At 43.8% G+C, this 14,482-nt stretch overlaps 1 protein-coding gene across 2 annotated transcripts in view; it reads right to left on the bottom strand.

Annotated features, from left to right (window-relative positions):
* Positions 1-2,146: 2,146 nt before the first annotated feature.
* bbs9 (Bardet-Biedl syndrome 9) overlaps positions 2,147-14,482 on the bottom strand; it is a 106,021-nt gene continuing 93,685 nt past the window's right edge. For both annotated transcript variants that reach the window (XM_062987587.1, XM_062987589.1), the window contains exon 22: positions 2,147-4,218. In XM_062987587.1, the coding sequence (XP_062843657.1) occupies positions 4,010-4,218 (209 nt within the window). In that variant the 3' untranslated portion in view covers positions 2,147-4,009. The remainder of the gene's footprint in view (positions 4,219-14,482) is intronic.

Here is a 14,482-nt window from a genome sequence, read left to right as displayed (position 1 = left end):
AACTGACAAGCAGAGGTGTTCATTCATTCTGAATCAGGTCCTGTCTTTGTGAAGTCGCCGCTGAGGTGCTGGAAAAATGCGCAGACATTTAACGAGCGTAAAAACCAAATAAATTTGGTGACAGCGTAAAGAAAATCCAATCCAGTATACATCCAAATCCCCAGTGAAGTGGAGGCGCAATTGCGCAGTGGCAGCTCCGCACTTCATGCACAGTGGGACTTCAAAACTCCGCTCCTCTAGTTAAACCTTCCCGCGATGCAGGAACCTCCTCCCAAGTCCGAGCAGATCTGCCCACGGGTATTTATATCAGAGCCTGGGGTTTAATAATGTGACAATGCGCCTGCTGTCTGAGCGCCGATTAGCGACCCGCCGTCCGCCGCTCGGCTCTAGAAGTCAGCACGACCGCGCACACGCCTCAGCGGGGGATCCGCCTGTTTTCCTGTCAGCTCGTCTTACCACTAACGAGAGTGCAAACACCAGCGAGCAATTCACGTGATCTGGGACCAGGCGGCTGCAGAGCCATGCATTAAACATTACACGGAATGGATCTTGCAACAGGGCCAAATGCTGTCCTTTTAACTGATTTTCTATTATGCAAACGTGACAGACCGGATAAAGCAAGAGATCCAGAGCAATTTGCACATCCAAAGACGAGTTCCCAACTCAGACATCAAAGCAGCAATTATAACCCAGCCCTTATCTTGTTAGGAACAACGTTTTCTTTTCTTTTCATGTGGAACATTAAATGCAAAAACCACAAGAAGCTGCTGAATGTTGGATCTCACTGGCGCAGGAAACACTACAAACATTCCAGTCCTCATTAATAAAGCTACACTAATACGAACCCCCTAGATGGCACCAAAGAGCACATTAACAAGTGCAGTAATAGGGACTGGAGTTCCCTTTGAGTTGTCATGATTCATTAGGGGTCCTGAGCACCAGGGTTCGTTCCTTTCTTTCGGTCACACTCCTCCAGGACGCATTTTCTTCCGTCCAGATACTCCAGGTTTCTTTCCACCTTTTAAAAACATGCAAACACCGAGTCTGAGGCTCCAAATCAGCTCCAAGTGCAAATGAGTGAGTGAATATACAAGCGTGTGTTGTGCGTGAGGTACTGGCGCCATATCTAGAGTGCTTTCCCATCATGCACTCAGCGTTTCCTAGTCGTGGAGGATCACACACTCACACACATGATAATGAACATCTCACAGTATCAGAAGGGAGGACTGAATCCTGGTTCCTCATGAACATCCATAAAACCTGCTGCACCAGCATTTTCAGCTTCATTTCACATTCACGTGATTCATGTTGGCACGGCTGGTGGTGTGGGTGCAGTACAGCAGCATGGGTTGCTCCCTGGGTTTGATTTTTCAAATCTCAGAAAATACATGTGTAAGTGATGCCCTGCACTAAATTGGTGCTTTGTCCAGGGTATGTTCCAGCCTGGTGCGCAGTGTTTCCGACTGACACCTTACTAGCCCTGGGTGCACAGGGGCACAGTCATACTGGTATACGAAGGAGCCTTTTACAAAGTTTTGCCCCGATGTTGGGAGCATGAAAGCTTCAAACCTGATTCACGAGAATTAGGAGAGGAGTCCACATACTTTTGGCAACACACACAGTGTGTGTGTGTGTGCGTTGGGGCAGCTGGTCAGACTCCTGGGCACCACTCAATCAGCTGTTGGAAAGGCAGATCATGACCGGTGACCCATGGCAGGATGAGTGAGCAGTGGCTAAAGTCATGGTCTTAATTATGCAGAGGACAGTAAATCCCAAACCTCTACTACCTCCCCCAAGACTCTCCTTGGCAAAAACGATTATGAATGTATGTTTGAACATTAACGTACGTTTAAAAAAACACTTATTTATATTTTTAAAAAAAAGTCATTTTTAGAAAGACAAGAAAGATGTTTGGTCATTTCCTAGTGAAGCTGTTGCTGTTGCAAGACAAGTGCAATTTAGATTCTAGGCTGGCTGTGTTTACTTAGCTACCCTGGCTGTGTTTTTATTCTAGTATGTTTGATTCTAGTACGTTTTATTTAATGCACTGAAATAATTTATAATGAGAAATATGCAATCAAAGGCAATCCGAAACATAAACAGAAAAGCTGTCGAGCTGGAAAGACAAAAGCTTCAGATTTGGATCTCAAGATTTAATCCCTTTATTAAAGATCTAAAGTTGAGCAATATAAAACAACGGTTGAGTAAATTAGAACATGGTGGCTATATGCTTGAGGTATAAAATGAACCCAGTACATTCGCGGGGGGGATTTCTGTGGCCTGAATGGAGACGCCAAGTAAATAAATGAACTGTGTAAGATGTAGCAATAAGAAGCACCTTTGGCCATCAAAAGCTGCTATAAAAATAATACAAACATCATTCAAAAAGCTGTAATCAAATCCTAATCATTGGCGACTCTTCACGGCGTCTCTGGCACTAAATAACGTATTATTTACTACCTTTTTAAAACACAACACGACATCCAATATTCTCCTTTACTGAGCAGCTATGCAAAAGCAACCACAGTCATAATATTCTAAGTGACTGTGTTTAAAAACTGCACAGTATGATTATTAAAAAATCCTGTACATTCTGATTGTTCATGTGTTCACCTGCCTCACTATTACATTCACATATCAGACCTGTGACGTTATACATAATCTACACACCGAGATGAAGAGAAACCCTTACCTACACTACATGGACGAAAGTACTGGGACACCCTTTCTAATTTTTTAATTCACGTGTTTCAGCCACAAAAACTACTAACAGGTGTACAGATGATGTTAGTTAGTCTGATAAGTTAGTCTGATTTTTCATGATCACTGCTGTTTATCTTAAATAAACTAACAGAAACAAAATCTAAACAAAATTATGTAGACACATGACCACACTGATTGAACATCCCGTTTCAAATTAACATGGATTAACGTTGAGATGTAGCAGCTTCCACTGTTCCACTAGGAAGCCTTTCCACAAAGCCTGGCTTGTAGTCATCATTCCAATTCATTCTAAGCTTGTATAATAGGGTTTAGGCGTCTGGAGTCGTTTCACACCAACCTCACCACAACGATCATGTGTTACTGGACCTTGCTTTGTTTACAGAGGCAGAGTCATGTTGGAATCATTGACAATATCAAAATTATTTTATTTGATGGAAGGGTGTGGCTGAAACACTTGAACTCAATAATTTAGAGGGGTATCCACATAGTTTGACCATATAGGTTATATTCATTATTTAAATAAAACCTGTTTTTGTGACTTGATTGTTGATCTAAAATTGTTATTGGATTTTTTGTGTTGGTCAGGTGGTCAGTCTTTCTACCTATGGAACACGGACAACACTTGATCTAAAATCACACACGATCCTACGTTACACACCAAACGACAGACACTCGGAGCTTAAAGCTGGCAGTCCTGTGTGTGGGATTGTCACAGCTCAGTTTGGTGCAGCGAATCTGCTGACTTGAGCATCTATGGTCTAGACTGAGCAGTCCACAGCTTCAGATGAGAGAGTGAGAGAGAATATGCATGTGTAGGTTTGGAGGGGGGAATGTGGTGGAGACAGACAGAAGGACGGAGGGCGACGGTGACGGCGAGAGTGTGGCCTCGGCGGACCCGGCTGCGGCTCGGCTCGGGCTATTTTAGGGGACGAGGAGGTGGCTTCGTAGGGCGTGTTGAGGGAGAGAGTGGTGAAGAAAGCTAGAGAGAGAGGCTGGGGTTAGACGTCACGCTGGTCCTGCATGGGTGGCTTGGTTAGCACTCTGGGATTCAGTGCATTCCCTTTTCCCCTGCATTTCTAAAATAAACCCTGGGCCGAGCCGAAAGGTCCCGACTCGCTCCTGTTTTCCTTCACAGAGAGGAAGCTTCACAGTGTAAGTCGCCAGGACAGACAGATAAGATGCTAGCTAGGGTCTTGCTTCAGCCAACAGATATACACAAACAGGCTGCTTCCTAAAGGTTTCAGTACTGGGAGGGTAAAAGCCCGGCCCCTGCGTGTTTATGTGTTTATTGCATCTGCTCCGTCCCCTCCATGTCCTTCTTCTTCTCTTTGGCTTTGACAGAGGGCTTTTTGGACACCTTTTCTGGTTCTTTCTCCGTCTCGTTGGCTGAATTTTTCTCCTTGCTCAGTTCCTTCTTTTCTCTTTTTGACTCCTTCAGGTCTTTAGGAGACGAGTCCTTCTCTGACTCCCTCTCTTTTTTCTCTTTTGATGAACCTGAGAACGAGAAAGAAACAAGTTTAACAGAATAATTCTGACCATCTACTGATGGGTAATAAAAGAAAGAAACTGAATGACTGAGTGGAGAAACATTTTTACATCAGATGCGTCCAAACTCGTGTACAGCAAGATAGATTAAAGCAAATACAAGCATCCTATCATGTTCTGTAGGATGTAAACTACCAGGCACAAAGTATGTGGATCATGAGCCATTCCGTGGAGTTAATTCCTGCTCCTTTTGTGGCTATAACAACCTTGATTCCTTCTAAAGACTTTCCTCAAGAGTTTTAAGTGTAAAGAGTGTACTCATTTAAAATTTTACTCATTTTGTGAAACCATGTCTTTATGGACATCACTAAAAATGCAAGACAGAAGCCAGCAGTCACCTAAAAAAAGTTGTACGATGACCTGAAAACAGAAGGAACAAGTTACACAGTGAACAACAGGCACCAAATTGAATCAAGGCCGCCTCTGTTTCTACACCCCACTCGCAGCATATTGACAGAATATTAGGTGGGTGGTTTTAATGCCATGGCATGAGGTGCCAACTCTGGATACGACCCATAGCGAATATAAATCTTCACTGCTGATTTAATGGCCTGGATTTTATTATTTTTACACAGTGCTGCATTAAATAATAATAATAATTTCAAACATTTCATTTCAAACTTTTTATCAGACGTTATGTAGAAGGCCTGTAAAGGACAACAGCAAGGTGAATTAATTCTACACAGAACATCTTATCGGGTGGCGCACGCAGCCTACGTTTAGAGGTCAGAGATAACACTGAGACATAGAGATCAACCGAAGCTATTACGTATATGTGAACACACAAAGCTGGTGCAGAGCTGGACCAATGCAGAGAGGTGGAGGACTAAAAATGTTACACAAGGTGTGAGTGGTGCACATGGACCTGAACACCTCCCCAAAATTAGTGGCCAGCTAAAGAAGGTGTGTTGTGAACAGGGGATTAGGTGGACACGTCACCACCACGTGTCTGACTCTGACAAAGTCTACTGTGACTGACAAAGAGCGACAGCAGCACCTGACGCATAACAAAAGAACCATGAACGCACTTTTCAGCCCCCCAGCACCGATCGACTCGTTGATAAGGTGAGAACAGGGCCGTCCAGTCGAGACCATCATTACATCTTATTAACATGCAAATGAAAACAAGACAATATAAGAGAAAGTTTTAAAGCCTGGACGCCGGGCTGTTAGTATAGTGCTGGCATATTAGCTGTCTAAAAACTCGTAAGTGCTTCCATACGACGAAAACCCCAAAATGCAAATGAGTACCGTGCAGCTGCCACTAAACCAAAACATGAGGCTGAGATAAGAAAGGAATACATAAATATAAAACAAAAGGGAGACTCGTTAAAAAGCCACACGTTCCAGCACAGCCAAAAAGCTCGTGTGATGTCAGGCGGAAAAGCAGTAATAAAGCTGCAGTCTATATAAAAGGAAATGCTTTTTTAAGGGTTTTAAAAGCACACAGAGCCGCCACCAGCGCCCCTCCGCCCCGCCCGACTCTTAGATCTTTTACAGTTAATTAAAACGTTAGTATGTTATTGTTCGGTTACGAACATTTAACATCATCACATCAATACGGAAAAAACTTTATGAGCAAAGAAAAAACAATCTGTAGCCAATTAAAATCACTAACGAGGAATTAAATCATCCAAGTTAACGAATTAACAACAAATTAAGCATCTAAGTTGCTGTATTAGCATTTTTTTGTCATGGCAGATTTTCAGCATGTGGACAATAATACATAAACACCTAACAACTTTCCTAACAAAATCGGGATGTATCTGTGGGGATTTGTAGCCTTTTAATCAAAAAAGCATTTGTAGGGTCAGATGCTAGAAGGCCCGACTCATTAACAAAAGGTCAGGCTCTGTGAAGGCCACTAGAATTCTTTTACACCAAAATTCAAGGACTTCAATGTCTTCACATGGCTGTGTGTGTACAGGGGCACAGTCATGGTGAAAATGGAAATGGCCTTCCTCAAACTGTTGTCACAAGCACAAGTTAATCCAAAGCGACTTACAGTACTGTGACAGAATATAGTTTAAGCAACTGAGGATTAAGGGCCTTGCTCAAGGGCCCAACAGTGGCAACTTGGCAACCTGTTTGAACCAAGGGCTTGAACCAGCGATCTTTCAATTACTGGTTCAGTACCTTAACCACTAGGCTACAACTACTGGGTACACAGGATTCATCAGTTCAAGTTTTAATGTCAAACACAGTCATGGACAATTTTGTAGACACGGGGAGAACATGCAAACTCCACACAGAAAGAACCGCTCCACCTGGGAATCGAACCCAGGACCTTCTTGCTGTGAGGTGGCAGTGCTACCCACCGAGCAACCGTGCCGCCCAATAAATTTACATTTACATTTTCAGTATGTCATCCAAAGCGACTTACAGTACTGTGACAGTATACTGTCTAAGCAACTGAAGGTTAAGGGCCTTGCTTAAGGGCCCAACAGCAGCAACCTGGCAGTGATGGGGCTTAAACCAGTGACCATTAACAGCATCCCATGTTGTACACCTGTTAGCATTAATGGTGACTGAAACATATATTTAGGAAGGAAGTCCACATACTTTTGACCACATGGTAAATGTGAGCATTTAACTTACTGCATCAAACAGACTGCGAGATGGGTACAAAGACTAAAGCATAGGGAGACAAACGTTTAGATAGATGACAAACTGATGTGGGTGTAAAAACACACCCATATGAAGACTAAACATGCCCGCCTGCAAGTGGGTGCCCACCGGTGTGCACACAGGACTGAGGCAGAATAAAACATCAGCCTCGTTATTTGCATGCAGCAGCTTCAAAGCGACTTCGGTTAGGTAAAGGTGAGCAGCACGTGTTTCTTCCGCAGTGCGCTGCTATCTCATCCGACAGCACCACAGACAAAGAAGCGCACCGGTAAACAGTTAGATAAAACCGGCCAACAACAATGCACGTATCACGATTTCAAAGAGTTGATTTTCCACTTGGGTGGGTATGTGAGACGGGTCCAGCAGTCCGACAGCAGTTCCTCTGACAGCCATAGTCAAAACAGAGGAGAACACACAGTGCGCCCGCATGGCCCTCTGGACTGTTCGATACGGGAGGCTTCAGTGCTGTTCCCACTGTTTTATAAATACTTCAGCTCTCCACGCCGCATAGGTCTGTGTGCTGCCTAAATGTGGAAGTGGAAACGTTGGGAACCAGTGCCATCCACAGTCAGGAGTTGTTGCGGCTTTACTGGTTTAAAGAGCAAGCTAGTTAAATAAATGGACTTACTCAGAGCTGAACTGACTCAGCCTGATGGAACAGTTATGTTTGAGGGTCAGGTGACTAACATTCAGCATCGGTCCAAAACGCACTGATGAAAGTGTATTTTCTTTGGCTAAAATGAGACCTCAAATAAATCAGAAGTAGCTCTGTAAATACATGGGCTATATTTAAAACATTGGGGTTAATGAAATGTAAATCAACTGTCAGTTTTCTCACAAATAACACCGGGCCAGAGCAGAAGCAGACAAATTCAGCAAAAATTTAGAAGAAAAAAACAGACCCAAAAGGTCCGGCTCAATAAAATTCTAAATTTAATTCATAATAACATTAAACACATGGAAACTAAAGCTTCTACATTTTGTCCACATCATCAAACCTGCAATTTCACCAAACCTTAATACAGATACAGCAAATAACTACAGCAGTTCTACAGCCATTAAAACTCAAGGGTAACATTTGGTCCAGTTAGAGGGTACTTGGGTGGCGCAGATGTCTAACGTGTATTAATGCATACAATATTTTGTTGACGTAAACATCACACTGTTTTCAGATATCGTATTAAATATACCAATTTGGCTGTGGGCGGCACGGTGGGTAGCACTGTCGCCTCACAGCAAGAAGGTCCTGGGTTCGATCCCCAGGCGGGGCGGTCCGGGTCCTTTCTGTGCGGAGTTTGCATGTTCTCCCCGTGTCTGTGTGGGTTTCCTCCGGGAGCTCCGGTTTCCTCCCACAGTCCAAAAGCATGCAGTCAGGTTAACTGGAGACACTGAATTGCCCTATAGGTGAATGTGTGTGTAGGTGTGTGTGTGTCTGCCCTGCGATGGACTGGCGCCCCGTCCAGGGTGTTACTGTGTGCCTTGCGCCCATTGAAAAGCTGGGATAGGCTCCAGCACCCCCCCACGATTTGGATAATTGGTTAAGACAGTGAGTGAGTGAGTGAGTAATTTGGCTGTGTTCCAATCCACATCATTCTATCCTTAATACAAATTAGTATGTCACTATTAGTGACATTATTAATAAAAATTATTTGGTGTGCATTATGTGGCTTGAGTGATGTGGGAAAAATAAACTCCACCCTCAAACACATCAGTAACAATGCACATGAGTGTATTATCTGACATATGACAAGAATGTCCATGTGAACGCAGCCTAAGCCTGTCGGCCTGTGTGTACGTGCCTGGGGGAGAGGAAAAACGGATGAACTAATGCAAACCATAATCCCATAAAGTCATGCAGACTAAGCTAGTAAACCTTCCAGCAAACCACCTTCAGATCAAACCTGTTATGAAGTGGGACAGTGTACAGAAGAGAATCTCAGTATGATCATGAAGGTCTCGCATTGGGTCAGAGGTACAAAGAGGTAAATCACTGGCTACTGATATGCTATAATGTTTACCTGTATAACTTACAGTAAGTTTATTTATCTATTTATTAGGATTTTAATGTCATGTTTTACACACATTGGTTACATTAATGACAGAACAGATTCATCAGTTCAAGTCTAATGTCAAGCAGTCTTCTCCCGGAGGAAACCCACACAGACACAGGGAGAACATGCAAACTCCACACAGAAAGGACCTCAACTGATCCACCTGGGAACTGAACAGAGGCGACAGTGCTACCCACCGAGCCACTGTGCCACCCAACTCACAGTAAATGGGCAGAATATGTGGACACTGACCAGGAGCTTGCTGAACATCTAATTCCAAAACAATGGGCAATACTCATAACAATAAAGCAGGCTCATTTATTGAGGCTTTAACAGGTCTTTGGTTTCAGAAGAACAGCAACTTATTTACACTGACAGAACAGAACCTAAAGCAATAGGTTAACACCAATCACTATAGCTATTTATAAACAATATAAAATGTTATATACTGGCTTGTTAAGTGAGAAGGAGCTTTTGAAAAGCTCTGACAGGCATCTGAGGCGTATTGTCCTCGCTGGGAAATGTTTATATGCAGTCAAACTGAAATAAATGGAAAAAATGCAGAGCAGGGCTTTAAAAGTTTAAGAGTTTCGGATCTTTCACATTTTCACGTGATTAACTTTCCCACACGGAAAACCACACAGTGAACATTATACCTCGCCATTCACTGTACTTACGGCCCTGTCGAAAGTCATAACCTTGACACTCGACAGGGCTGGAAACGTTCCGGCAGTTGAACGAGCGAGGGAGGATTACCTGGATCTCATCTGGCTGACCACTTGGGGAAAAATCCCCCTAGTTTACATTCGCCCGCAATGCAACTGGATGAGCTCGCTGGCTTTGAGTTGGGATTTTTTTTCTCTGGTGGTTGGCAATTCACAATAGAACGTGCCAAATCCAGACGGGTTGTGGTTGATGTGTTTGGGCAGGAGGCGAGACTGTGAAGGTAGGGGGGTGGAGAAGACGTATGAAGAAAAGGATGAAGCTGGAGATAGACAGCGGCAGAACGGATGGCTACAGTAGTTGGCTTGTTGTGCTGATTTGGTTTCTTAATAGTATTCCTGCTCATGGATTGGGGTCGTGGAGCGCAATCATGCTGAACCATTTGCATATTTTGGTGAAAGCTATTTCCATAAATAACTGGAATAGAGGTCTGAGTTCACAGGAACATGCACATGCAAGAGTGTGTTCATCTGTTTAATGTACATAAAAAGAACACTGCACTGTGCCTGCATCGTAGCATTGGGGAGCGATCTGCCCGCGAGGGTGTGGTGCAAGTGTGATCATTCCCGTGGTTAGCGGAGATATTTTCTCCCTTCTTGTCTACGCCCTGGTACGGGACGTCTCTTTTTAACAAACTCACAACTCTGGTCTAGTGTCTCGTAAGGGTTGCAAAGTCTGCATTCTACCCACACAGAGCCTGACCACATCTAAGGGCAGCAATTCAACTGGTAGGCCCCATAAACACAGACCAGATCTGGAGTTTTACATTTGAATGTATAGCGACACACACACACACACACACACACACACACACACACACACACACACACACACACACACACACACACACACACACACACACACACACACACACACACCATGCTTTAAAGCACCTTTAATTTAAATATCTGCATAAAGAAAGCACACAAAAACATACAGGGTACAAAAGAACCACACGTGCTGGATTTCTTTAGGACCATTGGGTATGTAGCAGGCTTTCTTTTTAGAAGTGCTGAAGACGGCATGTTGGAAAAACATTGCAGGGGACTAAATGGGTTTTTACCACTTTGCTGGTTCACACTGGCATCGCAACCACAAAGCCAATGATTTCACAAAAATCCAACCACCAGCTCACAGAAATATGCATGTCTGGGTTTGGGACTTTTTTACCCCCTTGTTCTCATATTTCTGCACAAACCTCAAACAGGTGCTGTTGGAACAAAATAATATCACAGGCTATTTTCAAAACTTTTTCTTTGGAGACTGGAGACTTGGGATTGTGGCTGGTCAGTGCTGGTAATGGTGCCTCTATAGGGTCAGGCTTTCTCAGACTCAGGCGTTATTTCAGACGCCCGGCCACACTCCTCCCTACAGGCTTGCAGAATCATAAATCTGTCCCATGGTGAAGGACATCCTGTTTTTCCTCTGTTGCTGGATTTGTCTCTCCCTTGGGCTGCTAAATGTATTTGTCAAAAGCACCTGCTCAAATTTTGTGAGAGCAAGCCGTAGCCTAGTGGTTAAGGCACAGGACTAGTAATCCAAAGGTTGCTGGTTCAAGCCCCACCACTGCTAGGTTGCTGCTGTTGGGCCCTTGAGCAAGGCCCTTAACCCTCAGTTGCTCAGACTGTATACTGTAATGTAAGTCGCTTTGGATAAAGGCGTCTGCTAAATGCAGAAAATGTAAATGTAAATGTGAGAGTGTTCGAGTTCCACTCAAAAGTACGTTATTGATTGACGGAGCCGCTGTCTAACCTGTTAGTCAAGGTGCTGGCACCAACAGACCCAATCTGCTGTTTCTGATGGAAGAAAGGCTGAATAGGGATCACTTCCTTGCTGCTGCAACAGTGACTCCAACTGTCGGGCTGAGGCACTAGCACGAGGGGTGGAAGAGTATGGAGTTAGAAGAGTTGTCCACTTAGGTACATGAAAAGCAGCAAAACCACTTTCGCTCCCATGGAGTTTAGGCAGCTGTAGCTGAGCGGTTAAGGTACTGAGTAATCGAAAGGTCGCTGGTTCAAGCCCCACCACTACCAGGTTGCTACTGTTGGGCCCTTGAGCAAGACCCTTAACCCCTAATTGCTTAGACAGTATACTGTTGTTTTAGATAAAAAGCGTCTCCTAAATGCTGAAAATGTAAATGAGTGGCACACTTCTGCCACATTGAGTTTGTGATATTTGCACTTGCCACCTGATTGAACTTTGACCCACTTTGCCGCTGACCTTTTCAAAGCGCCACCAATTATAATATGACATGATAAAAGCGACTCAGACAGAAACCACCAACTTGAGGCTGGGTGGCCAAGACTCATTGATGACAAAAAAACAAGAAAGCTTTGGGTTCTAGTATGGACATTTGTATTCTTACTGGTTTGAACTGGGCACAGTGCAAATGGGAATGGAAATGGGGAGCAAAGAATGGTGAAAAAGGACTCTACTCACAGTCCTTTCCAAGCACTAAGTAGGTTTATATAAAGGCATGAACCCTGACAAAACCCACAAGGCCCAAGAGACACGCAGCGGCGCATTTCCGAGTAAAATTCAGTTGTCACCTTGCTCGGATCATTTTTTAGAAGAACCAGTTCCAGGCTACTGTTTCCAATTTGCTGTTTCCCACAGCTTCCCATCAGCCTTTCCAATCTAACGCTCCAACGTTAACCTCAATAACTATGACAGGCACGTCACAAAACACCAGATATCATCACTTGACCAAGTAGGGAAGAGGGAAAACGGCTGGCCAGATGGTAGATTTCTGTTTTTGGTCATGAGTGCTGTGGCAGCTTGCCGGCTAGCCCTTGCCAAAGAGCTTGTATAAACCATGTGTTCCTCTAAAACTAAAAAATACAGGAAATTTACCAATCAAACATGGAAACAAAAGTGACTTTATGTGGGAAGAGTCACGTAGGAACTGATTAAATCCTTAACGTGACCCAATTACAGTGGCTGGGTTTTAAAGACTACTGGCATTCAGTGCCTGCTTTCTTTACCTTGGCGTGATGCTGGACAGGTTCATTTAAACACCTTTTGTCTCACTGGTTTAGACTTACTGATGGTTAGTAAGGTCACTCAAATCTATGATCTGTTTTCTGAGATCTGTACAGAGATTCCCAAACTGCGGTCACTCGATCACTACCAAGGAAGTTCACAAGGATAAACAGCATTCTGAAAAAGTCATACTTTTATAAATACAGCTCATGATACATCCACAGTTACCCAAACATGTTGTACCTGCAAAAACGTCCTTGACAAGGTGACTATGAAGCTTCTCAGGAAATGAAGAACTACATCACAAACCAGTGTGAAGAAGGAGATCAAGTACCGGAACAGAGCCGTAACTCTGCAGCAACAGAGAGGATCCGGAGAACCAACAGACTGAGAGATGAGCTGTGAGTGAGCAGATATTATTACATTTAAGGTCTGCAATTGATTACAGGCCTTCAGAATTCACTGCTTGAGCACTAACCCAAATCTCTTTACTATTAAAATGGAGACAATGAGCAGTCAAAGCAGCTTCATGATAAAACTCACCAACTTTAAAGTAAGAAAGAAAAAAAAAACACATAAAAAAAACACCAGACACCAGTCAGAAGTCAGTGTAGCCCTGCTTGCATTATTCTTTCCATCCTAAAAAAAATCTACACTCGCCCTCAAACTTACTGAAAGAAGCCAAAGCAATTATGATATAGTCTGGGCTTGATGACAAGGACAGTGTCGACATACGGTTTAGTCAGAGACGGGCTCCGTCTTATTTTAGATAAGCCAACTTAGGGTTTAGGCACTTTCTTGGACGTGTACACACACACACACAGACCCCCTCATTATGCCATCTATCATCCCGGTTTGATCAAATCCTCTTGTAGACATGAGCCAGGCTGTCAGTGGGCGAGACATGCAGACTAGACCACAGTGCCCCTCATGACATGCACATTGTGTAGGTCTGTGTGTGGGTGGGTTAGAGGTCGTGGCCATGCTAATGAAATGATTTTGGGTATTTCGGTGCAGATCCAGTCACCATGAAAAGGCAGAAATGTCCAGTTCAAAGCATTCTGTAGATATTTATAATACTCTTGAAAACTGACCTCCATGCACTGGCAGATAAAGAGGGATTTAAATACGAAACAGTCCAGATCTACTACAGCGGGCGGAGCCCAGCAGCCCAAAAAGCTGCAGAAGTGTGTGTGCACATACACATATACACACTGTTGCCTAGAGCGGCACAAAAATTTACCTATTACTGTATGCCACAGCATATTAATGTTAAGCCCAAGAATACAGATTCATTATTATGTCTGAGTGCCAGTGCTCAGGTGGAATCGCTGACCACACATAACCATCCCTGAGAAACTCACCGCAGGAACGCTCCAATTTTGCCCATTCGGAACAGTGCTTTTACTCATACTCGTGGAATCTCGCTTATTGGGAGCGACCAAAATTATTTGTGACTAATTGTTAACAAATGGTCGGAGCTCGGAGGCAGACTGGGAGGTTTTGGCCCAGAGCTACTCGATACCTTGGCTTTTTTTTTTTTTTTTTTGAAAAAGGAAAATCTGGAAGACATTCATCTTGTACGCTGTTAATTAACTTTGTAAATGGGCCAGCGTGTGGACTGGACGTGTCCTGGTGTTGTTTTAACTGCCTGAACGGTGTCACAGACGTGCTTGTGTGAAAGTGAGAAGCTTCCAGGGTTCTCTCTGGTAGTCCAATTGGCCTGGAAGGCAACGGTCTACGGCGGCTCGGAGGCTGCTGTTCAAGAACGAAGCCACTGCTGAAAAATCAGCAGCTTTAAGCTCGACTGAGGTTTCTTTCCGAACTAT

The sequence above is a fragment of the Trichomycterus rosablanca genome, chromosome 25, assembly GCF_030014385.1.
Source record: "Trichomycterus rosablanca isolate fTriRos1 chromosome 25, fTriRos1.hap1, whole genome shotgun sequence".
Lineage (NCBI taxonomy): Eukaryota > Metazoa > Chordata > Actinopteri > Siluriformes > Trichomycteridae > Trichomycterus > Trichomycterus rosablanca.
Note: the sequence above shows the minus strand (reverse complement) of the source record. Positions and strands in the feature narration are given on the sequence as shown.